The following is a 27,528-nucleotide window of genomic DNA, read 5'->3' on the forward strand; positions in this document are numbered from 1 at the left end:
GCTGCCCTCAGCCTCTCACAGGCAATTGCTAAGAAGAGCGATGGTTTGTCCTCCCCCTTCTGAGCATCTTTGGAGCGTAAGCCCTGACTCGGGTCTGCTCTGTGACTTCTGTTTGGGTAGGCCGCTGCCGAGCACGGGGCTGGAGGCATGGGGAAGGAGGAGCAGGTACGTGTCTGCTGCCGTGATTGATATTAACTGGACTGCTCTGATTCTTTCACAGTAAGAAACCCCTTTCCCATGAGATCTTACCCTCACTATCCACCGCAACGACCTGGATTTATGCTGCCGCCGCCACCACCCCCTCCTGAAAACAGAGTGGAGCCACCCCAGTCCAATCCATCAGCTGCAGAACAACCGGAACCGCAGCAGGAGACCTGACAGTCCCTGGGGCAACGCGCTGAACCTTTTCCGTACTCTTCTAGTGGCATCTTTCCTTAAATTCTCAGGATAGTATTTTGTAAATAAAGAATGAAATAACTATGAATATTGTGAATAAGTGATTTCCATTGTACAATAGTAATTTTAAATTAAGTATTTCTAACTTGAGTAATCTCTGCAGAGGTGTATAAAAGTCCAGCTGCTTTGTCCTTGTTTAGCTGTACAGGGGATTCTCTGCATGCCAAAAGTGATGCTTGCTGCTTTAAGGATAGAATGTGAAAACAAATTAAAACAGCTAATAAAAGTCTACTGAAAATGAAGGCAGAGTCACTGTTAATGTGATGCTACGGAAGTAGTTGAAGTGAAGAGGAATTAATACCATTCCCTACCGCGCACATACTCTGTTAATGACCTTGTAGGCAACCTTTCAGCTGTCAGAGCTTTGCAAAGTGGCAGTATTAGTCTGCAGATTTTAACACTGGCCTTTGGGAAGCTGGTGGGACAAAAAAAAACCCAAACAAACCCACTTCCAATTCCTTCAGCTCTGTCTTCAGCGAGCGGTTGGGATTTAGCAACAAACTGGGCAGAGAGGATGGGGCAGGAGCTCATCCCAACAGCACACAGGCAATGAAACCTGCAAGGCAAGGGAGAACTTATTTCTTGTCAGTACATCCCATACACGTAGCAAAAAAAAAAAACCAACAAAAAGGGTCAAGAATGTGCTGCTGTGACAAACATTAAAAAACATTTTAAAAAAAAAAAACACCAAATATACATATAATTTTAGATCTGAATTGTGTCCATGCATTCGGCTTCATAAAAAAGCGGAATTAAAAGGCGTGTAGTTTGCCGCTTGTTTCTTAACTTAATAAATAATCATTTTGAATAATTTTGAATGCCTACAGAAGCATCTGGTGTGTTGTCTCATCCTCCTCCTCGCAGGAGGTGACTGTTTGCTGCTTCCCTTGTGCACCGCGCCCGTCCCCGCAGCCAAGACAGACCTGGGATGGGGACCCAGCCCGGGTCCCTTTTACTGACTACTGTGCAGCCTAAAGACTCCTGCTGGAAGCCGTTGGCTCTTCTGGCAGTTCAGCTCCACATGGAAACCCGTGTCATTACTCAGAGTGCAGGCAGCTGCTAAGGGACACTTTAAGATAAATAAAGGAGGAAACTTTTTAGTGAGCCCCTGCTAAAACACAGCTGCCACCCCCCCCGCTCTCCGCACACACATGCCCCACAGAGTTTCAGCCTCTAATACAAATGCAGCCACCGCACCCCATAATAAGCAGGTAGGAAGAAAACCCTCCAGCCCACTTCTTTTTGGTAATTGCTTAGGTCAGGTCCGCCAAGGGAAAGGAGCTTTTTCTTTCTGCAGCTCAGTGGCTCCCGCTCCTACCGCTACTTCCACGGAGGCTCATTTCGGCTGCAGAGCTCTCCCGTGGCTCCTTCCTCCAATTTATTCTCCGTCCTGCTCCTCCTTGAGTCCTCAAAGGCATTTATAGGCCTCTCTACTTGAGCCATCCGGCAACAAATTGGACAACAGACTTTATAAAGCATCACCGGTGTGAAGCTAAACAGCCGCTAAAACAGTTCAATTCAGCTGTTGCACCATTTTTAGCCAATCAGTTGCTTTCTAAAGGCTCCAAGTTCCCTGGAAAGGCTTCACCAGGATTCTGAAAAGGAACGATGTGGTTTCACCCTCGCCCTTCCCGTCATTCCGAGGAACGACCAGAGCTGCCAGCTGTCACCCTGTCCCCCGTGGGCAGAACCAGGGGATAGCGCTGAGGTCCTCGCTTCGACAGTAACTGCCACCAGAAGAACCTTTTTATCCAACTCACACTAAGATTATGTATGTAACTCTGTTTTATGAACAAATCCAGTATTTGCTCTGTGTGGGTTAAATACTTGGTCTAGCTTGTAACTTAAGTCAACTGTCTGCAAAAAAACCCCAATTCTTCCTCCACCAAAACAATCTGCTCTGAGCCCACAGCGATCCCGGCGGCTGCAGGCAAAACAGAAGTTGGCCGGGCTGGGGCTGACACGGGACAAGCGTGGATTGGATCATCCCCTGGAGAAAATGGAATCATTTCACAGACTTCCCCCCCACACACACACACCCCCCCCCGCCCCGTAATAGCCCACAATTTTATCTGCAGACAAGCAATTTTAAAACAAGCTGGGATTTATGCAATCGGAATCCCGGTGTAGTAACCCCACAGAGGTGTTCAGACAGGTTTAACGGAGAAGGGTCACACAAACACTTAACGGGGTGAAGTCCTTGTCCCACCCCCCACCCCCACCCCCCTTCAAAAGAAAAGGCGTCCGGTTTTAACAACTGAGGTCTTGTGTTCCAAGTCCCTGCTGCCAAACCTAGAACGCAGCAAGACTAACCTGACATCGCCGACTCTTCAGGAAAAAACAAGGAGACACACACACACACACAGACACACACACACACACACACACAATCATCTAAAAATCCCCTTTGGGATTATGCAAACTCAAAGCTGTTTCAGAGTCTCAGGGAGTAAGGCCCCGCTCCAAACACGCCTGCGCTTTCCCCAACAGGACCATCTCAGTTTCCTAACGCTCGATTTCAAATCGTTTCAGCCCGAATCCCTTCACCCCGGTGTCACTAATTCAGGTCACCGCTAAAAACACAAACAAACGACAAAACCAGCTCTTAACTTAATTTCTAAGAGAACAGCACCATCAGCGGCGTGTTGCTCCCAATGCCGCTCGAGGCGTGGGTTTCACCACGCTCTTCACGCCTTGCTGGACTCCCCGTAGGTGTAGTACATACGGACCGCTATCATCTTCCTTAATTACACTGACTCGGTGCCTGGAACACGCGCCGTTCCCAGGGATTGGGCGTCAGACCGTAGGGAAAGCCAGAACAACCGACACCCCTTGGTACAGCCGCATTCAAACACCGCGGCTGTAACCGCAGCGGGGCAAAGGACTGTGTGTCTCCCCGCCATCAGCAAAGCGGCCTGTCCCTCCTGCTCCACCTGTCAAGACTAAAGTTAATTAAAAGCAAAGCGGAAAATTAGGTTAGCCTAAAATGAGAAACACCTTTATGTAACAGAAAGGGAAACAGGGCACCTCCCAGGTGCGTCAGGCCGGGCAGTTACCCCCCCCCGGCCCCGGGACAGTTAACCCCCTGCACCTCTGTTCAAACTGGAGGCCACAGCGTTGCCTTCAGGAAGTTGCACAGAAAAAAGCCAAAGATTTTGATCGCTTTACGACCAAATTTAAGATCCAGATGACGCTGACCAATCCCCCGGCAGATTTAACTGCTACGTAAACCTGCCTCCCGAGGCTGAGCCCTGAAAGGCATCGAGACCAAGTCCCTCTACTTCACTTCACCGGGATTCAAAAAGCTGTATTTACCCGATCACCCACAGCATCTCGTCGGTACCTCGGCAAACGATCCCGCTTCCCCAGTCGAGAAGATCCAGCAGACCACCTCAACGATTCTCACACTTGGTAGCGGTTTGGACGACCGTAAAAACGAAGCTGAGCAGCTCAAACCGCGTGCTGCGCGCCGGGAGGGCAACACCCCGAGCAGCCGCCCCGGCAGCTCTCACCGCTCACCCGGCCACAGCCCCGCACGGCAGCGCCCGGCCACCTTCCCGGGCAGCGCCGCTCCCGTTCCGAAAGCACCGCTACGTACCCTGGGCACGGATAAAACGTCAAACCGAAGCATTGCAGGTATTCAGAATCTATTTAATAGTGGGACACCAAAGAAGTACTACACATTTTTATTATTTTTTTTTTTTTCTTGAGCACATTAGATTTTGATTTAAGCAATTGCAACGGATGCAGGAATTTCTCAAAAATAGTCTTCTATAGTCTACAATCCACAGTTTACTGCATCAGTCTAATAAGTCACATCATGATATACTGTTTGTGTTAACTGGCCTGATAGTCCGATCTTTAGCAAAGCATCTTTCCCCATCCTCCACCCCTTCTCCCCAAAGTGTCGACAAAATTCAGCCAAATTAAAAAAAAAAAAAATTAATTACTGTACGACTTATTTTAGACTCTTTTGTTGACCTAAACACAACGGGAGCTACCAGTTATACACAGCTTATGAACGATGTTGCGTTTTAATTCTAGAAATCTTCATGCTGATACAATAAAATATTTTATACAGCGATCAATTTTTAATGCTTTATTCATTGATTAAAAGAATATACATTTAACATAAACCATACAACATCAGTCATCAATTCAAACATTCAGCTGGTTTCCTTACATTTTCTGTCAGGAGTTTTTTGTTTTTTTATCTGATCACATTTATAAGATAAATTCTCACCACATCTGGCATATACACACACTGTGCCAGTGGATTCACTCTACTGATGTACATATAAAATCCGCATGGTATGTGCTCACTGGAGACAAAACAGCGCACACCTGTCAAAAGGTCATTTTAATATAAGATGGTAAAACCATTTGTAAAACACATATAAACTTTTTCCATAAATAGAATCATATCTGGACATCTGTTGCATAAATTGTGTTTTCCAAAGCTTACAATATAGCAGCCAGGTCTCAGCACTGCTGGGCACCCACGTTGGCCACTTACTTTATTATTGCAGACTGTCCTTTAAACATTAAATGCACAACATTCGTACCACTTAAAACTGGGGTCAGGTGGAAGTCTCACAGAGACCACGTCTGTACCGCGGTTGCCCTGAAACAGTTAAATCGGCTTTTAAAGCCTCTCAGATATAACAAGATTTTAAAACATACTTCATGGAATGTTCTTCATGCATCATAGCAGCTCATACCTGTGATAGAACAAGCTTTGTATTTGTTTCCTTTCCTTCCTTTACATTCACTATTCACAGTGAAACAGGTGCATGTTTGTTAAGAGTTCTGAGGTTGCTGACTGAGCCACAGCACAGCTGTGTACCACAGGTCGAAATTCGACCTTATATATTACAATCTAGCAGTATCTGGCTGGCCAGAAGTTGGCCTGCCCCTGCCAGCATGTGGGCACTTCTTCGTTTTTAATCTATTCTTTGGCAGCTGACACAGGCGCTGACAGAGAAAATCCAGTGACTCGGTTGCTAGGGATTTCACGACTAATGTTTGTTTGCAGGTGTATACCTTTGTATTGAAGTCTTCACTGTTATGTTTTAACCTCATCGGAGTGCACGTTCTTGGGTTGTTTTTTTGTTTTTTTCCTTTTAAACTTTGGCCCAAAGCTAACTTTTAAGGAAGATGACAGAACACGAGAATAAACGAGGAAGAGTTTGCAAGGAACCCGAAAGACTACAGCTTATGGAGTGAATCTGTAAGTGCAGGTACCTGAAAAGCCGGTGCTTCCCACTGCTGCTTAACAGCTAAGAAAAGCTGAGACCGGGCGTTCAGTCATGCTTCAGAATGTGCACGTGAAATAAAGCAAGGTGAGAGTCTTACAGCAAACAGCCCCGGAGAGACTTCTCTTCCTTTAAGCCTATTAAGTAGCGTGCTACCAGATTAAGCACACAATGACAGCACAGAAGTCCACTGGGCTATGGATATGGGTATTAAAAAGAGTTGGATCCTGAGCACAGAACTCCGATATAATAGTAAAATAATTCAATAATGCAGTTACTCAATAAAAGTAAAGTTAGCCGGCAACCTCAGACAGCCTTCGGCTGCATCTCTGTAAGGTTTGGTAGACAAGTCCATTAACCGTGAAAACCCTAAACACTGCCACTTTCAGCTTCTAAACCAATACCCGACTACGTTCTTTGATCAAGAAGTAGAATACACATATATAATTCTATATAGCTAATACTGATTAAACACAGCACAAAAGGGGTTAATTCACGCTACTGAAAAAAAACATAATAGGACCCTACTTGCATATGTAACCACAGGAATTGTAAATAAGGAGCTAAATGCCTTCACTGAAGCTTTGCATCTCTCTGTAGAAGTGACGGGTTGGCTCAGTGAAGACACTGAGCAGCTCTATGTCCATGACCGCGTGCCAAGGCCGACCCAACCCGAGAGACACCTGCTCAATGAGATTGTGAACTGGATCCACATCCTGATCAGCCAGTTCTCCTTGGTCGAAATCAATGCTTTCTTCTGTGACTTCCAGAACTTTCAGGTCAGAGCCACGAAGACGAGCAATTGCTATGAGATTATGAGCCCAAACTGTGTAACCTAAGAGGGGAAAAAAAGAGAAAGTTTCTCTGTCATTTTGCTACAAGGTATTTTTATTTATTTTTTTTACTGAAGTACTTAATACCAGATCATCTCGACATTCTTCCCAACCTATTTTGTCATCTTCCATCTGGCAGAATCCCCCACAACATTTTGTTGTTGTTGCAAGTCACAAAGACCCATTTTATATTCTGATTAAGGAAGTATCAAAAATATTTCAGGTCATTTGACCAAACTTTTCTAGATCTAATTTTTTCACCATTTGTAGAAAAGTGGACTTCTTTACTCCAAGTTAAATCACATCTATAATTTCAAACTTCCTATGATCTACTTTGTAGTATAAATAAATAGAATGAAAAAAGTGAGTAATCAACTATTTTAAGTGAATGTATAAAAGGACTGTTTGAAAACTCTGCTTGTGCTAGAAAAAAAACTGGTTTGCTTTTATTGCATTAGAGGTAGGGGAAAAAAAACCCAAAAGAAAACAAAACAAAGAAAACAAACAAAAAAACCCCAACGCACACAAACCAGAAGCCTCTCCAGGAAATAGGTCACACCAATAAAAAAAAAAGTATTAAAAAAATTTACATGCATCTTGTTATTCTGTCTGAGATTAAACATAATTACAAAGCTTCCCTCCCTTCCCATTAGTGCATATTGGCATCCCTCTTTAAAAACACCTACTCCCCAGTTACCTGTCAGCTTTCTGTACCCTGGCTAAGGCAAATGCTGAGCTCCTCCTTATTCAGCTGCAAACCACAGATGATCTGGGAACTTCCCTTTTTGGGAGCTCTGCCAAGTCAGGCCTTCCATTGCAAAAGGGAAGGCTCATTTCTGCCTCCATCATCACTCCCACAGGTGCTAAGCCTCTTGGTGAGATGCCCACTTAGATTTCAAGTAAAGCTGCAGTCTGCACAGTATTTGAACTGGGCAAGTAAAGCTGCTGAGAAATAAAAACTAACTGTGGTTTGGTCTTCAACAATGCACTTAGCATGCTCTACATCGTAACGTATCAAAATAAGACAGCTAAAGAATAAAGATGTCAAAGTAATAAAGTAAGGAGAATTTTTCATTCTGCTTTCTTTTACTTTTTTTCTACTGTTTGACTCTAAGGTTTCCTCTAATTATGTTACTCAGGGTAGGTTTTCAACAACGAAGCCTGCACACATCTGTATGGCTCATTTCCGGTATATTAACCATTAGGAATGCATGAATTCTCACAATTTTCATCTGCTGATACTTCACCTCCAGCACAGGAGACAGAGTGGACAGATGTTCTGTCCACAGAAGATGAAGCTGTCAATAAGGCTCCAGGACATCAAACACAATGGAAAATTCCACCTGTACAATGACACTCCCCTCTCAGGATGTGAAGGAGCTCACAACACCTTCCAGTTACCTTGATCATAAAGGAACTTATCAAAGAAAATCTTGCCAGAAAGTGCAAGAATAAAGGGAACAACAACTGCGGTTAAGCCCCCTGTACCATCCTTGTGGTCTGGGTATATGGCTTTTGCTACAACTTTCCACAGTCAGATCCTCTGTTCTCTGGAACAACCATCTTATTCTCAACTTCATCTCATTTTAAATTAACTCTCCTTTCAAGAGTTTTTGCCTGAAGTTTCTCAGTAACTTTCCACCAGCCAAAAAGCCTCCTCTGCCCAGCTGAAGTATTCAGGAGGTAACAGCGAATGATCGCTTCACCACAAGTACCACTGAACAACACATTCGCCACAGGCAGCAGCATTATTTGTTTTCCCTTGCTAGCAAAAACTTCAAATTTAGTTTTACTCATGGACAGAAAAAAAAGCTGAGACTCTCACAGGTAACACAGTACGTTTACAACACAAAGTCTTGAAAATCCACATGAAGTATCCTTCTTTCAAGGAACAGGGGGAGAAAAAAAAAAAACAAACAAACCACCACAGAACGGCTTCAGCCCCCATATATGGGCTACGCTTTTCATTCCCAGTGCCAGATCACACTACTCTGACTATCCTGCTGTCCCCATCCCATCCCAAATGGCTACACACTCTTCGCATCCTTCCTTCATTCTGCAAGAATGTATTTAAGGTGCTTCAACCATCTTTCCTCCGCTCCTGAAGATGCTACCTTGGTGGAAAGATGACATGACTTCCCACAAAAGACAGAAGAGAATCTTGAGGCCTCCGAGGAAAGGAGTGTCCTCAGGGTATGTTTTTCCCTTCCCCTCTTGGTCAGTGACAAGTGGCAACCAAAACTATATGTAAATCCAAGCCTTTTTCAGAGTAAACTAATAGCAAAAGAGGGACGACAACAACAACAACAAAAAAAACCCACCAGAGAACTACTGGAAACTGAAGAGTAACCACTTCAGGAGACAGGAGAAGAAACCTGAGCAGTTACATATAAAGAGAATTATGGCACCTTGAACAAAACCACCACTTTTTCCCTGAAGGAAGCTTGATTGTGTCATGAAGAATACAACAAGTAGAGCCAAAAACCATTATTTGGTAAGCCTCAAAGATTTTTTAGTAGAAGACAGTGGAAAAACTTTTTCTAGCAAATACAGCAGGACCTTCTGACTTCAGCCAATGGAAATCTGAATGCACAACCTTCACTGCTGAAGGTGTCTCCTGTTTGTGCTGAACGACTGGAGATTTACTCCCCCCAGCAGTCTGAGGAAACACATTCCTTCTTATGGGACACAACAGAGAGTCATCACTTAACTCCTTCATGCTGCGGCAAACTTGGTCTCGGTAAGCTGATTCCAGCACAGACAGAACTACTCTGCATTATTTAAGTTTCAGGTGCTTCAAATTTTGCCAAACAACTGTAACCTCTAGCTAGCACTGTACTGATGACAGAGCTGAATAAAACGCACATTTAGTTTTTTTCTTTACAGTTATATCACAAATAAATATGTGGGCAAAACCTAGCTGTGGCATTACTGGCGAAACCAATGTACTCAGTGAGGCAACATCCTCCACACTGTATTGTTCAGCCTTCATCTGCTGGCAAAGTCTTGCCAAACTGGTAACAGACTTCCTCCCCTCAGCCTTGGGGCACTTAATCCATGTTATTTACAAACAGGAAGCACAATCTAATCTTGCCAGCACATGAGCTCACAGTAAAACAGCAAATGTGTTCAGTGTTCACACAACCAACCACTTGGTGGAACTTGCACAGTGCAGACCACTTTCAGGATAAGCCTCCTGGAATGCTCAATTCCTAGTTATCCTCATTTCTGTGAGCAATCTAATTAAATCCTATGTGACTTCTCAACAGAAGTTAGTAAGCTACAAGTATGTTTAGAACTCATACACAATAAACACCTTCACATTTTCAAGCACAAAAATACCAGTATAAGGTTTAACACCATGTATAGCAACCGTGCAGCAGACTCTTGAACAGCAAGCTACTGAAAACACATTACAATTAGAAAGGCTGAAGCCTTGCAAGCATTTCAAAGTCACATACTATGCCCGTGCAACGTATTACCTACCATGAACAGCCAGGAGAGAGAGTCTTGTGCACCTCCAGGCTAGTAAGACAAGTGGATCTTCATTCCGGTTGTCGCTAAGATCTGGGAAGCCAGACATATCTATCACATCATTCATTAGTATAAAATGAGTGAGGAACTTGTCATACTGCCTGGTTATGAGGTCAACAACAGCCCCTGAAACACAAGTGATGTAGCTGTCAAAGTGAATCCTCTCTAGGGGGATACTGGGCTTAAGAATCCTTAACATATCATCACTCTTGACATCAAAAGCCATTATATAGACCCGAAGATTAGTGCTGTTGCGAGTCAGCGCCTTCCAATTCTCATCTTCTGGCATGCTGTCCAATGACTTGTGCATTATGGAAACACTATGGACCAGGAGAGACAGTCGATGCAAAGGCACATGGTTGCTGTCAGCCAGGACTCTTGCCATTTCGGCTGTAAAATCACAGAAATCCAGAGCGAGCGAACGCAGATTCACAAAGCGCTCCAATTCAACCGCAGTGATAAGAGTGGTATTACCAGGGATGTGGTTGTCCAGTAAGCTCAGATGTTCCATGGTGTTGGCTATGGGGTTTGATAAGGAGGACAATGATGTGGGAGTTACTATTTGCAGCATAAACCCACAGGACAGCCATTTCAATTGCCTGCTATTGCCTAATATCTCTTCAAACAGCTGTTGTATCCTGCAAGAAAACAAAACAGACAATGATCCTATTAAACATGGTTTAGTCTTACAATTGCATAGCATTCTATTTTTTTATTTGAGAATTATTATTCTTCTTTCGGTTAAGGCCTTATTCTGCAGGAAGGTGCTATTATTATGGTTCTTGTTAACTACGAATTTTAGAACCCGACTGCAGACCTCCCACAGCAATTTAACCTTCACTGCACTTAAAAGGTTAAAACTGTAAACTATCTTGAGAAAAATTATGTACTTTGTCTTTCAAAAAGCAGTGGCACACTATGAACCTTCATTTCATGTATTTCTCAGCACGTATTTAACACCCTCCCACATACATTTTAAGGTTATGCAAATAAGAAAACCCGTAATGCTTTTAAAACACAGCTCTTGTTTTTAAAAACAGCGTTTCATATTTGCTAAACTCTCCAGAACCGCAAATTCAATATGGAACAAAAAAGTCATTTTCAATGAAAGGTTGCAGAAACTTGGCTTTGAGCATAAGTTAGAATGATCTGAAACTACTTGCTTGACTTTGCTTATTAAGTGGTAAAGAACAAACACGTACGATGAGCCTTTAAATAATTCTGAATGTACAGCTAACTGGATTTTCAAGTGTTAACAGGTTCAGGTTTTATCAAAACAACATGGCCTTGGTAACATTTCAATCTCAGTTTATCACTGCCAGAATCCTCATGCCATTTATTGTGCTGCATGACTATCATGCACTTATTCAGACGCATCCCACCTCTCCTACCCCTTTATTTTTTTTAAGGAAGGGATGTTCTTCAGGTTAGATATTTAATTCAGGAAGGGAACAAAATATATTAAGATATGATTTTGAATACTAAATTCAAATAGTACAGTCAAAGCCTACAAACTTTCTCCGAATAACTATTTTTCCAGTCTTCATCCCACAGCTGCTGAGGCCCAAAACAATCCTCTTGCCCAAATGACAAGTGTTCTTTGAGCATATACATTCTAGGACACATGTCGATGAGAGTTTGATCTCAAACCCTGGTCAGCCAGAAAGAAAGATCAGCATTTAAGGGAAGCAATTGAGCCAGGCTACGGCAGGTCCATGAAACATGAAGAAATAAAATGTAAACACCTCCAGAACAAAATTAGCAGAAGTCTTTGCGCCCCAAAATCACGTGGTGTTTTGCACAAAATACTTTTTGTCTGTTGTTATGAATATCTGTCTACTTTACACATCTAAGCAAAACAATGTTATAAAGTTATTATTCTCATCCATGTATCTTTAATCAAGATCACATCCAGACAAAATTAAAGGCTTATTTAGCCTAGTATTCTGACTGACAGCAGAGAAACACTAACAGCTTGAGAACTGCAATAAAAAAATGGAAAGTATATAGGGATCTTTCTCAAGTATCTCCTCAGTTTCCAAAAAATTCTAACTCAGACCTCCTGAGTCAGAGGTGCCTTTCCGTACTTAGTAACCCTCAGGGACCTCACTTCTACAAATTTATCCAGGCTCCTCTTTGATCCAAGTAAGATTTAGCAACTGTAACATCCAATAATAAAGAACTCTGCAGTGCGATTCCCTCCTCTTCTCGCTTGCTCTGAACATGTCACCTACTACCTTTGATGCCCCATAATCCTTCTGTTGTAAGAAAGTTAAAAGATCAATCCTTATTCATCCTCTCTCTCTGCAAATCCTTATTCATCCTCTCCCTTGCCTGCACGACCTTTCTTCCTTCTGCTGAGAACGTACTGGGTTTGCAAGGCCTGACTTCTCTTTGTAAATGGAAAAGCTGGTGTGGTTATTGTAGTTATCTATTATACACCTCAGAATAATTCCCAGGCTTTTTCCTAGTACAGTCACTAGTTTTAAAGATTTCAATTCTAGCCAGATTTGAAGACTTTTTCTTTTAAACTGGCAACCGCAACACAAATTAAACACAGTTTTAAACAAGTCAAGAGTCACAGATAGTGTAGTTTTGCTATTTTATTCTTAAATTCTTTTACAGTTCAGATGGACCCTATTTGATCACGGCAATGTCTGTTTCATAATTATTTCTACCAATGGTTAAACTGAAGTCAGATTCTCTGACAATCCCCCAAAGAAGTTTTACCACAGGAACCTCTCTAATTTCTTCCAATGAGCAAAGGCTCTCCCCTCTCCCCATACACATCTACAAAAGGTGCTGTAATGGTTGCAGCAATGGTATAATTTATTTTGTAATGGTCCAAGGAGCACTTTTAATATTTTACAGAACAATTGAAAAGACGACAAATCAATTTTGAGATGCTCAGTAGAATACTACCATCTATATACCTCTCTGCACTAAAAATCGGTTTAAATCGTGCTTCTGATACGACTTAAACCTCTAAGCTTAGAAGAGCACTGTCCTAGTACTAGCACAACTTAATGAAAAAAATACAATACAGAACTCTGCAGCTGTAGGGTGGGTTCCCTCCCCTGTGGGAATCACATTAAATAACTCTTAAAAAGAGAGATTGTGACTCAGTGCTATCTACACATCAACTTTTTAGTGCAAGCACCAAAGTATTTATACAAGTATTTAGATTTGCGCTGATGGTCTATGGTCTTGGCCACAGGCCCTAAGAAAACTTTCCAGCCACCTTCCCCCAGTTCTTTGCCAGTTTTATAGAAAAACATCAAACATGTCAATAGAGAATATTTAACAGTGACCATTTTTTGATTGTTTTTAATACTGGATTTATGTAAGGCCAGACAGGAAGCACAAAATTAAGCCACCTGCCATTAGGTTTAACATACTTCAAATAAATTTTTCAAACACCCCAATGAGGCTTTCTCCTCCCCTGCAAATTCTTACATACAGCCTATTTTTCATAAACAGACTGCATCTAACTGGAGTTTGCAAAAATAGTTTGAACTGCGTTCTAGTAACTTAGACACATTAAGTCAATTCTTGGGAATTAACACCTACTTTATTACCACATTAACTTTTACTTCAACTGCCTAGCGTGTAGCACAACGTTTATCCTAAGTTACACATGGTTATCTTAAAGCTCGCTTACAAAGCTGAAGTTTAAGTGCGGTTTAATAAGTACAGCAAAAAATACAAGCAGAGCTCAGCACATGCAAGAAAGCAACACAACCTAGCGGTGCCTCAACGAGTGTACTTCATCAGTCCACTCTGCTTCCTGTAAGCAGCAATTATGGGATGTTCACCATCAACCTGAAACCTACAAATGATCATACTGGAGCAAATTATTTAAAAAAATAAAAAAAAACCTCAAAATCAATTACTTTCACAATTAATGCCCCAAATGATGCTTTCAGCCAGAGGACAGACCAAAGCCTGACTAGGCAGGCCGACTTAGTGTTTAAGCCCCCAAACCAGTCCTGACCAGTACAAGCATATCAATGGCCCTGGACAGAAAATAAGCATATTACTAAGGTCCATGTGGAGCCCATTTGTTTAATTAAAGACTATCAAAATGTTTTGTTTAATAACAGAGGTTAAACTGGTTCTTTTGGAAACCAAACTATCTGAACCAGAGGGATCAATCACAGGAAGCAGATTTCAGAAAGCCAAAATTTTAAACAACTACCCTTTGTCCAACTCAAGACAAATACACTGTTTACACTGGATTTCCCAACAGTAATGAACTAAATTGTAAAGAGAATTTTAGAAAGTAACCAGGGACACATATGCCATACAGAAAAAGAACAAACATTACAAGCCCATGCTGATCACTGCAGAAGTACATTTTTGACAACACAACCCAAAGCCTCCCCTCCCTCAGCACAACCCTTAGTCCTAACCTTGGGGAGCATCCTAGCAGTTCTGTGCTACCCAAGATCTCACCCAGGGTCTGTTACACCCAGTTTGATGTTACAGACTTAAGGAAGTGTTACATTTTCTTCCCTGACTGCTTTAATTCCAGGAAGTTCCTGAAACAGCCAGTAGGGTTATCACCATACCGGTTCCAAAAATCCTCAACTACCAATAACGCTGTCTCCAAAGGTTGCTCAATGTCTTTCAGTGCTATTTAGTTGTATCCAAGTTTTGCAACTTAACTGATGCAAACCCCATGTGCAAAAGACAAAAATAAAGAGCCACGAAGCGCTAGTGCTACTGCTAGTGCTGATGAATTTGAGAACACTAAATAAAACACTGCCAGCTTTCCCTTAATTTAGAAGGGGACTAGCAGGTCCCAAATACATTGTTTTATTCTAGAAAAAACAAAAAACAACAAAACAACAAAAGCAAACAAACAAAAAAGAGGTAGCATTTATTTGCTCATTCTGAGACGTGCAAAGGACAATACCTAAAAGACTAACTTCAAATTAGATGAGTTTTGAATGGTTTATGGCTCTAAAATGTTCATACTTATTTTTGTTATTTGTCTGAAGAAATCCTTAACTATGTACTCAGCTGAGTAAACATCTGCTTAGGTGGCTCTCTTCAAGTCCCTTGGCAAAGATTTGATTATATATTTATGTTTTCACAACAAAGGATATGAAAAAAAGGAGTTTTACTGAATCAGCCTTTTTCCTGCATACAGCACTACAGTAGATATGTTAAATAGAATCCCAAATTGCTCTAAGTTCTGCATTCTAAGCATAATGGATGCTAAGTACACAGTATGTGACACACAACTGCATTTGCAATGTTTGGCAAATTTAAGTCAGGACCAAGCATTTAGTTCCATGGTTGTGTTCACATATATACATTGATCTGATAATATACCTACGCTATTTCTAAAACCACTCTAAAAAATAATAGTAAAGATCTAGAGTGGCTGTACTTATTCCACTCCCAAGCTACTGGGAGAAATATGTTTAAACTGACACAAATTTAAATGATGGTATTCAGTTTTTATCTATGTAGGAAGTTTTAGCAATACTGCTAAAATAGTTAACTTAGCATCACTCCCTCTGTGATAATTTATTCCAGAAGCCAGTAGCTTTTTACACTGTATTTATTTTTTTTCCAAAGAAGAATTAGCTATTCTTATTATACGCATTCAAGGATGGTACCGTAATGTAATTACAGCAAGCTAAAATACACCTCTGAACTAAACAAGCATGTTGTGAGCTATGATCTTCCAAGAATTCTGCAAATACATAACCTAGTTTTGAGATGCAACTTGAAATAAGTTGTTTGTGTGTATGTTCTCTTTCAAGTTTACTTGCTACATGTGAAATATGTGAAATTCCTGTGAAATACAATAGATTACTTCCTTTTCTAATTTTTTCATGTACAGCAATAGTAGAGGTGCTGGTACCAACCCTCCATCCCCCCTCCCCTTTTGTTCCACTAACATAATATTGTTTCTAGAACACAATGAAAAGAGGAAAGAAAGGATTCTCACCCTGCTGAGAATGAGAAAAAAAAAAACAAAACCACACAGAAACAGACTACTTCATGTAAGTATTAGGAACAGAAATCAACTCAATTTAAGAAGTTAGAATCTCATCCTATTAAAAAACTGAAAACTTTCTTAGTCATGTATTTCAGGCATTAAAATTTGTGTTCTGTTATCTGTTTTTATTATTTTAACATATTTGATAATTTACAAACATAACTTACTGCTTAATCTTCTTGCCATCAGGGTCAACCTTGCCGAGGTATGTATTTGATATACTTCCATGTTGCTGCAGAATGCTTATATCCCCAAAGAGACTTAACTTCTGGAGGTTCCTATGAAACGACAAAACAAAAAGGAATCTGTACACAAAATTAAAACACTGTGAGGAATCATTCTGAATAAGACAAACAGGCAATAAGAACACCTTACTATATGGAACATGTAGTCTGTTTTGGAAAACATCCTACTGTCCTGGAATTCAGGCACATATGGAACTACAAAAAACCAAGACTGAAGTCTAAAGGGGAAGAGGACTATACAAACTGCTGAATCCAGCTGTAAAAGCAAATGCCAATTTTCAGTCACCACAGGAGTATTTTCAGCAAGCCAGCGCCATTAAAAAAAAAAACAACAAAAAAAACCAAAACAACTTACAGCAGTGCTTTCAATGCACTTTTAACACACATGTTCCAAGGATTTAAGTGTTGCAGATGAAAACATCAAATACCTATTCATTTTAACATTCGACGCCCAAGTTGAACGCAACTGCAAACAACCATGCCTGAGCACTTGCTTATTACAGCTGGGTTACAAATGGGAGCCCAAACCTGCATCAATCGAAGTAACACAAGCCTCAGACAGGAAAAGTGAAAGCTCCCCACACCCTAATCAGTGTCTAATTTCTGTGATACCAAAGTAGGAGAAGCTGTTCTAATACTTCCCATCAGCAACTAGAAGAGTAGAAAAGCATTAGTGGTCCACCACAACATATAATTTTAATTTTAATTTTTAGAAGGGATGCCTAAAAAGAAGTGAAAGAACCACCTCCAAGTTTATACTGGACAGGACTCAGTGTGCTAGACAGTTTTCCTTTCCCTACTACAGTTCATTTCTCTTGACCTGCATCTTTCCTATTCCTAAAAAAAAATTAATTGAGAGATAAGAAAATAACTGCAGTTTCAGAGTAGCTGCATGGCATTCACTTTTAAGATTTTAGGTTTTTTAACTGACTAAGTTTCAGGTCAAGATTTTTTTATTTATACATGCTGTAAATTAGACTTACTCCTAACGTGCAAGGACTAGTCTGCACTTGGTAATTAACGTGGCAGAAACTCCAGTTCCATCACAAATGGGTTAAATTCACCTTAAACAGTACATGCCAATTAACATGTAGCTGACAATTAAGTGAGTTACATAAATCCTTATTTCTGCTGTCTTACAAATCATATGCTAATATTTTAGATCAGCTTTGAGGAAAATGCAATACAATTACAGTGCTCAAAGCATGAGGAAGCTCTGGTGCCAGTTCACAACCTCCACAGTATGAGCTGATACTCTACCAAGAGGAGAGGAAAAATTAAAAAAAAAAAGTAAAACTTGGCTACTTGATTTTTTTTTTTAAGTAAATATGAATTGCAGTCTGTAACTGGTATCTAATATAACTCGTAATTTACCTGTTTTGAAGTTCCTGTATTCAATAACCATACACTAGTTTCCTGAAATTATCCACTGTTGCCCCTGCTACTGTTCTTCTATAGGTGAAGTTAATAGCAAGATCCACGAGCTTCATATGGAGTCAGACAAGTACTGCAGCAAAATACCAAGATTTTACAACTGTTTCAGAAATTCTAACCATTTAATATTTAGTTTTCCAATACAGGACTACTGTACTGACCATACATTAATATAAACTGAGCCCTGACCACACGCTCAATATTCTGTAAGTTTGACTGAGGCAATGCCAGATCATACTGAAGAATAAGCTTGGCAGGGAAATCTGAAGACACTGGCACCACTGAGAGTATTTTGGGCTCTTCTTTCCTCAAAAGCTGTAAAAGATAGTCTGGTATGACAGAGAAAGCAGCAGAAGCCTCCACCTGGTGTGAAAGGCAGCGTTCACAGCCAGTACTATAATTAAGCTTTTATCTTCTGATCTCAGTGACTTAATTCTGAGAGCTGAGACAAAATGCAACCTTCAGAACAATTTTGAATCACCTGCATATTCACATCACACAGAGGTCTTGTTTTGTGCTACTCATACCCCCAGTGAATCCTGCTGTAGGCAGGTATTAATTTTAGAGCCACTGAACTACAGGACACATGAAACGCCATTTACTAGTATCCCACACGTTTTTACTACGTGTATGACTGCCATTTAATGCGCTTCAGAGATGCACAGAAAAATTCTCCACCTCAAAACCTAAGCAATGAAAAGATCCAATTATTTTTCCATTCACAGCTCAGCTATTACCATCAACAAATCTGATCACGGTTAAACACAATATTAGATTTTTGCTACTATTTGCAGTGTTGTATAATCTCTATGGCATTCAGCTCGTCTCACCTTTATTTCTGAGAGTTAGTAAAGTGATTGCTATTTAAATAAAATTATTTGGAAGTCAATTGTCAAATTTTGCTAAAAGTTACAATGGCATCCGAATCCTACATATTACCCATACACACAGCTGGGGGAAAACATGTTTTTTGGGGGGTTTTCTAAACCATTTATTTTCCAATAACTCAAAAAGCCTACCAAAACTAATAAGCTTCTTACTAGGCTCCATCTTCAGTTTTGGTCAGTCTTTTTGAACACACAGTGAAAAAAGAACAGAACGGTCTTGCTTACATTCAACACGAACAAAGTGGTAAGGCACATATTGTATTATTATACTAGTTTTTGCCAGTTTCAGCTGCCTGCTCAAACCAATAGAAAAGAGTCATTAGAAAACCTCAAATACAGATGCAGTCTACTGTTTTGAGCGATTCACCAGTTTTTGGCAGCTCCAAGATAGATACCGTACTTCACCAAGATACCACAGTTTTACTATAATCTGCATTTTTGTTTCCACAGCAAAGATGACACAAGTCACACAAAATAAGGTACTGCAGAGGAAGGGGAGGTGAGGCAGAAATCACTACCTTCCTATCTTCCTTTATCAGCAGCCAGAGGAGAGGCCATACCTTGGGATTTCAGAGTTACATAAAAGAACACAGAATTTTCCTCCTGAATGATCAGCAGTCGGTTATTAGCTGCTGCATGCACTGAAATGACTCACAGAAAGTTTGTCGCCCTCCCACCTGCCTTCGAGAACTGTTTTGAAAGATCAATTTGAGAAGGCGCAGATTAGGTTCTCTTAATCACCATCAAGAAACAACTTGTCCCCCCTGATATTGTTACAGAACATTATGCCCACCCACCCCTTACCTTTTCTTTTTTTAATAGGAAGCAGAACATCAACTGTTTAAACAACAATATACTTCTTTATTTTGCTTCATTTACTGTCATAAACATAACAGCTCATGGAAAAGTTACAGATCACTATAAATGCTATTTTCGTACCTTTTAATTAAATATAGATTTTTAGAGCTCATCATGGTTCTAGCACTATTAAAGCAGTATTTTGGGAGTAATATGCTGCCACCCACAAAACAAAGCTTATGGCAACTTGAGCTCTACCTCAAAGATGAGGCAGACCCAGAACGTACCTTTTTGGATGATAATTGGCTGTCAGCAGTAAGACTTGTCAGAATATTATCAGTTGTTTTTAAACCAAGTTGCAGACAAGTAGTTATTTCCTTAATTCCATCAGTATTAGCAAAGGTCGCTCAGAAATATTTTTCTGGAGACTTAACATGCAGATTGGCTTAGAAATTGGCAATTTTATGTTGCACAGAAAACATTTTTGTTAGCAAAGTACACATCATTCTCCTCTACCCAAGAGAGCATCTAGAAATAGCATTACTTTTAGTCACTACTTTTCTTACGTCCTGTGGTATTGTAAATCCTATAGGAATTCTAGAGCCACCTAAAGTTTTTGGGTTTGTTGTTTTTTTTTCCTGCAAGGAGGGAGGTTGTTACTGTATTGTTTAATAATAGATTTAAAAGCCTACAACAAGATCACACAGTTAAGAAACAGCATACCATTTCATAAAAGTATATCTCCTCCTACCCAGCTCTGAAGTACAAGATGGAAGTTCAAAGAACTTCCCTGCCAAAAAACTATCATAAGGGCTGACAGGAGTTATGAAAGAACCACCCTGTTTTAAACTTAATTCCAAAAGGAATGTACTTACGGTGATTCAGCCACGGGAGAAGTTACAACTGCTGCTGTTCCCATTATTTTGGAAATTACAATAGCTATCCCATGTACAATGATACACGGCAAACCCCATGAAGAAATTATTAATTATCTTTGAATTACAGATGAATAAACAGAAGCAGAGAAATAAAGTGACTCGACTGCGGTCATTGCTTAGACAAAAATAAGCATCAGGCAGGTGACAATGCCTCAGGTTTAGACATGTGGTCACAGAGAACTAATCAGCGATTTGGCATAAGTTGATGCTCCTTCCTACCTCTTTTCAATGTCAAAAGTCGACTTTTGACTCAAGAAAAAAAAAAAAAAAAAAGAGCTAAAAAAAACCCCCAAAACCAAAAGAGCTCAAAACCAAGGTTCTATGTGGAAACTAATCAGTTATCGGTATTTACCTTGCAAGAAAAAAAAAAGACACATCAAAATAAACTAAAAACCTCATTGTTTCAAGGGAAAGAAAGATTCTGTTGACAAAGTAAATCAGAATAAAAGGTCAAGCGTTAAGTGTAAATCCCCCCTCCCCCCAGTTTTTTAAATGCTCAGAAAAAAAAAAAAAAAAAAAGCCTGCTGTAATAACCAAGTACCCTGGGATTCCCAGTAACACATTATTCATTTCAAAACAAAAGAGCAGCATGAAAATCATTTGAAGGCAGCAAGAAAGTATACTAATGCAAAATCCTATCAAAGCTGGTAACTTTTCACACCTCTGGCCTACCACCAAAACGATACTCATCTACCAGAGAACAGGTACTGGAGAAACAACTACATCTCTACAGTATTTTACTGCAGTCCTGAGCCACGCTGTGCACACAGAATCTGTAAAAAGAACTTTAGGAAGCAAATGTCCTTGTACAAGTTTCACATAAGGCCATGGACATTAATCTTTTTTAAAAGAAAAAGTATACCAAAAGCCTTCTCACAAGGCATTCAATTTTCACAGCCTCGTATTTTAGTGAAACAGAGAAAAAAAACCACATAGCATTCTAGTTTCTTTTCTACAAAACCCCCAGGCAACATCTCCTGCAAATACTATTTATTTTAAAATTCCAAGTCCATGTAGTGATATTTGCCTCTGATCAGATAATCCCCAGCATAGCTTCAACATTTTTTTCCTCTTATGACATTAGCTGGATTTCCCAAAGATTCAACAATTAAGTGAAAGCTCCTTTAAAGGCAAGAGAAGGCCAATCAAGAGAGACAATCACGATATGCACACCGAGGATTCACAGGGCAAGAAATAAATTAGGACAAAGGTGAGCTGGGACCACCATTTTCAGCAGTAAAGTTTGTAACTCTCGACCATCGCAGTTGCGCCACAGGAAGTACCTGCTGGGCACAAGAGAGCAGAGGAACTGAAAGTGAGACCTCACACACCACATTTGCATTCATCTCGAACCAACGAGGAATTACATTTAAAGTTCTCTTGCTACAGTTCAAAATAAAGCAGCAAAGAAGGCCTCAAACTACTCTCTAATCCCTCTGGAACCAAAGAGGGGCGGTGACCAGACCTTGATTCAGTTGCAGACAGCTTTCCAAAGGCCAACAGCAAGGTTTAATTCATCCTAAGGATACCCTGAAATACTTGCAGCTTTTTTCTTTTTTTGGATAGGTGAAGCTATATGCACACAGAGGAGAAATAATATTAACCGTTTCATATCCTGAAATCTACATGGCTTTCCAAACGCATCATAACCTAACCGTAAGATCTTCGTTTTCCTGTCCTGGATACTGACTAGAGGCCATATATTGGGATATCTGATTATTATCTTTTTTTAAATAATTTATCTTGATCACACCCACACATGGTAAAGAGAACACGAGCACTTTCATTTTAAAGAACTCCAACCGGAGGAAATTAAGCATCTAACCTGCTAAAGTAAGTCCGTGAAAATGCATCTTAAAACATCTTAAAAGCATCTAAACACATCTTTAATCCAAACCACGGAGAAAGATTCCTGTTGTTTAAATTCAATTTGATCATTTACGTCTCAAGTGTTTTGGTTTTTTTTTTTTTTCAATAAAAAAAAAGAAAAAAAAGCATAAAAACTTCATCCTAGTCAAAACTGAGTCAGATCTCACCTTAGCAGGTAACACGAAAACTCAGCTTTTCAACAGCAAAACCCCTCATAGCTGGAGAGGTGAAAGTATTTTACTGGGGCTGTGCTCCGTCCCTCTCTCCCTCCAGAAAAACACCACTGCTGTAACTTCACAAACACCACCACCCCGCACCACGAGTTTCTCGTGACGTTAATTATTTTGCAGTCACGCATAAGGGGTCCAAAGCCTGAGAGCAGCAACGCCGCCGTTTTAAAGCGAGAAAGGTGCTTTGTTGGGCACCACATCCCGCTCCCGGCTCGCTCTGCTGCAGCTCCATCCCCCCCCCCCCCCCCCCCCCAGACCCCTTCTTTCCAAAGGGGGGCGAAGTTTCTACCATCGCATACAGACGAGGCTCTCGCCTGCTGTTATATTCTCCATCAAACGCCGAAATATGGTAAGAATTTAAGGTAGTTTCCAGCCGCTCGGCCTGCCCCCTCCACCAGCGCCCGGCGGGCCTGCCCCCGCCGCCTCCCCTCAGCCTCCCGCCGGGCCCTACCTCCCCCCCTCCCCCGGCCCGGGGTCGGTACCTGTTGTTTCGGACGCTGCTCAGGACGCACAGCACCAGCTCCAGGTAGGTCCTCAGCAGGTCGAGCCAGCGCGGGCACAGCGGCGGCGGCGCCTCCCCGTCGCCCGCCGCCACCACCGCCGCGGCCCCCACCTCGCCCGCCGCCGCCGCCACCCCCCCTCCACCGCCGCCGCTGGGGTAGTTGTCGGCGGCGAACTGTACGCGGAGCTCACGGACGAACCAGCCGCACTTGCGCATGAGGAACTCGAGGCGCGGGCGCTCGGCCGGCGAGACGCGGAGGCTGAGGCGGAGGCGCGGCCAGAGGGCCGGGTAGAAGAGGCACTCCCGCCAGTGCGAGCAGGCGGCCGAGGCCCGCAGCCGGTCGGGGCCCGCCAGGAAGGAGAAGATATGAACCACCAGTTCGCTGGGCAGGGAGCCGGCGCCCACCGCCTCCCCGCACACCGACATGCCTGGCGCCGGCCCGAGCCCCGCTGCTGCGGCGGCCACAGGCGGCGGCGGCCCCGGCCTCGCCTCCGGCTCCTGCGACAAAAACAACAACATCAATGACAAGGCGGAGGGGGCGGGCGCCGGCCGGGACGCGGCTGCCGCCGGGACGCACCACCCGCGCCGCGGCCGGGGGGGGGGGGAGGGGGGGACGGGACGGGGGGACGGGGGTACGACGAGGGGCGGAGCGGGCCCTACCACCGCCCAGCGCGGCGGGGAGGGGGAGAGAGAGGTGGGCCGGACCCCTCCGCCCGCGCGGCGCCGCGTGGGTTCTACCACGCAGCCCAGAGGAGTGGGGGTGAGAAGCGGCTGAACACGCTGTTCCTGCCGCGGCGGAGGGAGGAAGAACTACCCCGCCGGGGGAGAATGGAACGTGCCACCGATCGAATGGGAGGCGGGACCAGCCCAACGGCCTCCTGCAGGGCAGGGTGGCCGTTAACCCTTCCCTGCCGGCAGCCGGGGGCCGCCGCCCCGTCCCGCAGCGGACCCCGACCCCTGGCGACGGGGCAGCGTGCAGAGCCGCTCCAGCCCCGCAGCGGGACCCGCAGCTCCGCGGCCGAGCCGCGGCGAGAGCGTCTGGGCGCCTTGAGGGGCCGGCCCGGCAGCGCGGGCCCCCCAACGGCTCCTCCGCCCTCAGGCAGCGCGGCGGGAGGCCTGGGAGGGCGGCGAGGCTCCGCAGCCGGGGCGGCCGCCGCCGGCGGCTGTGGGAGCGCTGGGCCTTGTGTTGAGGGAAACGTGTAAAGGGTGTCGGGCGGCGGCGTGGAGGCCCGTATCTGCCCGCCCGTCCGGCTCCCAGCCGGCGAAATTACCTCAGCAGCCTTCCAGCTGCCGCTGCGGGAAAGGCGCTGACGAGGCAGGAAAGGCGAAGCGCGGCGGAGAGTCCGACGTGTGACAGGACTGGCTGCCAGCCTGAGGGGATACATGAGGAAAGGCTCCTAATCTTAGTTCCTTCAGTTTCTTTAAACTCATCTGCTTTGTAGTACCCGCGCCAGCATCAGCTGTAGGTGTGGGAAGGTGTGTGCACACAGGCTTCGGGGAGAATTTAAAAATCTGTTACCTACTGATGCTGCCAAGGCTGAATGCCAAAGCGAAGTTAATTGCACTTGTACATGTAAGTTTTACAGTTTTAAAAACCTTACTGAAATAAAATCGAGTACTGCAGCATCTCAGAATAATGCACGAGTTTGTATAACAAGGTGGTATTTGAGTGTACAGAAATGTACACATGAAAGAACAAAAGATGTGCTAAGAGAAATAAAGTGTAGGCTCCTCTTTGCATTCAGAATAGAGTCCCATTATAAACAGATTTATCAACAACCAAATATAAAACACCACTTTCCCTTTACTCCATGACTAGCCATTTTCTCTGTCTCACAGCAGGGGTGAAAAACTGGTATCGTTTCTCTTTTCTTGAGTCTGGTCATGGGGGAAATGTGACTGAGTCTTCTGTTTCTCCTTGATTAGAGAGAAGGATCCCAGAGGGGCAGATGTTATTGAGAAACTGAGACTGTAGGAAATTCCCAGACGGACAATTCTTCCCATCAGGGACTAGTGCTGCTTCACACACCTGCGCCAGTGATTTGCACCTGCATAAACAACTCGGGTAGGAGCTGTGCTACTCCCAGTGCAGATTCCCCTATCAGATTAGACCAAAATTCCCCAGGCAGTCAAGATGCAAGCTCTGATGCAGCCAAACTCATCTGGCCTAGGAGGATGCAAATGAAAGGAACTTACGCACCTGCACGTCGCTGTATTTTAATACCTACTCAACAATTTCATGTTGTTGGGTTGATGACGAGTCAAAGGACTTCTGAGATTACTAAATATCTTAATGTAACTTTACAATTCAGTGCCCTGGGATTACTGAAGTGCCATCAAGAAAAAATGGTTTATGAAGTTAGTAGTTCTGTGTCTCTTGTTGCCTTTGTTGGATTGTATTTGATCAGCAAATGTGGCATGTTGGGATCATCCCTGTGATAATAAACACTTTTACTGTGACCATTGCACGGTCACTTACTCAGCTCCAGCTTATCAGGGTTGTGTTAAAAAACTCAATCTTGGGAGCTATTACCTTCAGTTTTGTAGCCTCGAGTGAATAACCGCCTGTCTAAAGCTTCAGGTCATTACAGCTATGGCCAAGTGGTCCAACATGATAAATGCCAGACTTGGTGAGGTTCCCCAGTTCAATCTATCTGCACGGCCAGTGCGGCACCGAGGCAACCAAATCTCTGAGGCTGCCAATTCTGGGCATTGAATCACAGTTTTCCCTGCCTTGGACTTCAAAAATGTGCTCCAGCTTGACTGAGAGCTGATTTCACGGTGCAGGCTTTTGTTAGTTTTAATGCAGTGACTGCAAGTTGATGGGATAATACCTCAGAAAAAGACGTGCATCTAACTGGCTTGCAGATTTTAGGGACATACTGGCTGGCTCCAGCAAGTAGCTGGTCAGCCATCTTTTTGCTGAAGCACTAGGCTGTCAGTAAAACTCCAGTGCATAACTCTCCATGAAGCCATTGGCTAAACATTTAAAATCGAGGAGGGTAACCGTGAATCTTTAAGATGCAAATCAATTTTTTTTTCAAATGGGTGAAAGGCAGAGGAGCCATGCCATACTGCACGTATTAGAGGGACTGAAAAGACGAAACCATTCCAAAGCAATTCACAGGCAGGAGGTGACAGTCATTTCCCAGGAAGCAGCCACAGGTTATGGCACAGTTCACCGTGGATCAGAACAGGACATGTGCCCAGGCAGCCCGGGGGAACCTGGTTTTGCCAGCCCCGACAGCTCTGGTTGGGTTACTTCCATAACATCAGGATTCTTATTGCTCAGCAGAAGTCTATTCTATTGCTCCAGAAGTCCCATTTTGGCACGAGAGTTGGGAATCACACATGGCTTCAAAGCACTAGCTATAACCAAGTTAATGTTCACTGGACCTGAAGGTCACCAGGTTCAGCAGTGATGTCAAGACCAGAGGCTGCCACCTCCCCAGCTGCTTCAGGAGCTCTGTCCCGCAAATCGGCAGATACGAGATAAGGCTGACGAGCAAAAAACAAAGTACGAGCTTTCTCAGTTACTCAGTCCCTTCTTGATTTTTGGCTACATCGATAAGACACGAACGTTTCTGGAATTACTAACTCGGTGTGTGCCGTTAATGAGCTGTTGTGAAGTCAAGAGTTCTCTGTCTGCCAGAACAGACACCCCGAGTCAGCCCAAAGCAGAAACGGAAGCCGAGCACTGGTGGGGAACCGGAGTTTCCACCCGAGCCGTAACAGACTGACGTAACGTGTCCTCTGCGCTGGCTTCTGATGCAGAAAAGAGGAGTTCGGCAGTTAAAACGTCGAACTTGACCGTAAGCTTCCTGCATAATCTCCACCTGTAAAACGTTCTCCGGACCACAAGGTTATTTTAAGGGGAATCGGGCTGCAGCTCAACACTGCAGCCCCGGTAACGATCCCGGTGGAGCCGGGGAAACACCCCAGCACCGAGCTGCCGCTGCTCCGGCTTTCGGGGCTGAGGGAGGCGGCAGGAACCCCGCTCCCGGGGCTGGCGGGAGGTTAGGCCTCGGGCTGGCTCCTCGGAACGGCGGGGCCCGGGCCGTGCACCGGCGCTGCCCCCGGTCGGGCCGCCGGGGGAGCAGTGGGAGGCCCCAGGGGCGGCGGCGCTGCCGGGCACCGACACCCGTTAAGCCCGATGCGGGGGGGGGGGGGGGGGGGGGGAAGCGGAAGCGGCGCTCCTTACAGCGCTCACCATAGAGCTGGAGGACCGACACTCCCCCCCCGTCCCCGGCACTGGTATTTCCGGTTGGGTGCTCCGTCACATCCGGGCGGCGGAGATGCCGGTAAGGCGGGCGGGTGGGGGGGGAGGAGGGGGCCGGGGTGCTCCTCCAGGACTCGCCGCCCTCTGCGGGGCACGGGAGCCGAGCGGGCCGGGGAGCGGGCGGCCTGGGCCTCCACCGCCACCGGGGGCCGCCCCTCGCGGCGACGGACCGACCCCGCCGTGGGGGAGGGGCGCCGCACCTGTCCGGTGTGGGGGAGGGGCGCGGACCCAGCCGGACCTCGGCCCTCCGCC

The 27,528-nt window shown here is 43.9% G+C and overlaps 3 protein-coding genes across 3 annotated transcripts in view; 1 reads left to right on the forward strand and 2 right to left on the reverse strand.

The window, feature by feature from the left end:
* MIA2 (MIA SH3 domain ER export factor 2) overlaps window positions 1-690 on the forward strand; it is a 41,685-nt gene extending 40,995 nt beyond the window's left edge. Inside the window, exon 29 of the mRNA XM_074148626.1 lies at window positions 221-690. Coding sequence (XP_074004727.1) covers window positions 221-378 — 158 coding nt within the window. The 3' untranslated portion in view covers window positions 379-690. The remainder of the gene's footprint in view (window positions 1-220) is intronic.
* Window positions 691-4,126: 3,436 nt separating this feature from the next.
* Window positions 4,127-24,382, reverse strand: FBXO33 (F-box protein 33). Its single transcript, XM_074148995.1, has 5 exons — window positions 24,269-24,382; window positions 22,978-23,495; window positions 16,262-16,372; window positions 10,031-10,716; window positions 4,127-6,546 (listed from the first exon to the last, which is right to left on the reverse strand). Exons 1-5 carry the CDS (start codon window positions 24,380-24,382, stop codon window positions 6,275-6,277), a joined length of 1,701 nt encoding a protein of 566 aa, XP_074005096.1. The 3' UTR covers window positions 4,127-6,274.
* A 2,483-nt stretch (window positions 24,383-26,865) lies between these two features.
* ENTPD5 (ectonucleoside triphosphate diphosphohydrolase 5 (inactive)) overlaps window positions 26,866-27,528 on the reverse strand; it is a 9,554-nt gene continuing 8,891 nt past the window's right edge. The window contains exon 8 of the mRNA XM_074149579.1: window positions 26,866-27,121. Within this exon, the coding sequence (XP_074005680.1) occupies window positions 26,866-27,121 (256 nt within the window). The remainder of the gene's footprint in view (window positions 27,122-27,528) is intronic.

Source organism: Numenius arquata, chromosome 6 (genome assembly GCF_964106895.1).
Source record: "Numenius arquata chromosome 6, bNumArq3.hap1.1, whole genome shotgun sequence".
NCBI classification, from domain to species: Eukaryota; Metazoa; Chordata; class Aves; order Charadriiformes; family Scolopacidae; genus Numenius; species Numenius arquata.

Coding starts and splice junctions, on each gene's coding strand:
- FBXO33 (XM_074148995.1), bottom strand. CDS start 24,382: ATGTATCCCCTCAGGCTGGCAGCCAGTCCTGTCACACGTCGGACTCTC. Junction 16,373..22,977: donor AGCAGCGTCCGAAACAACAG/GTACCGACCCCG, acceptor GTCGTTTCATAG/GAACCTCCAGAAGTTAAGTC. Junction 6,547..10,030: donor CTCTCTCCTGGCTGTTCATG/GTAGGTAATACG, acceptor TTCCCCTCTTAG/GTTACACAGTTTGGGCTCAT.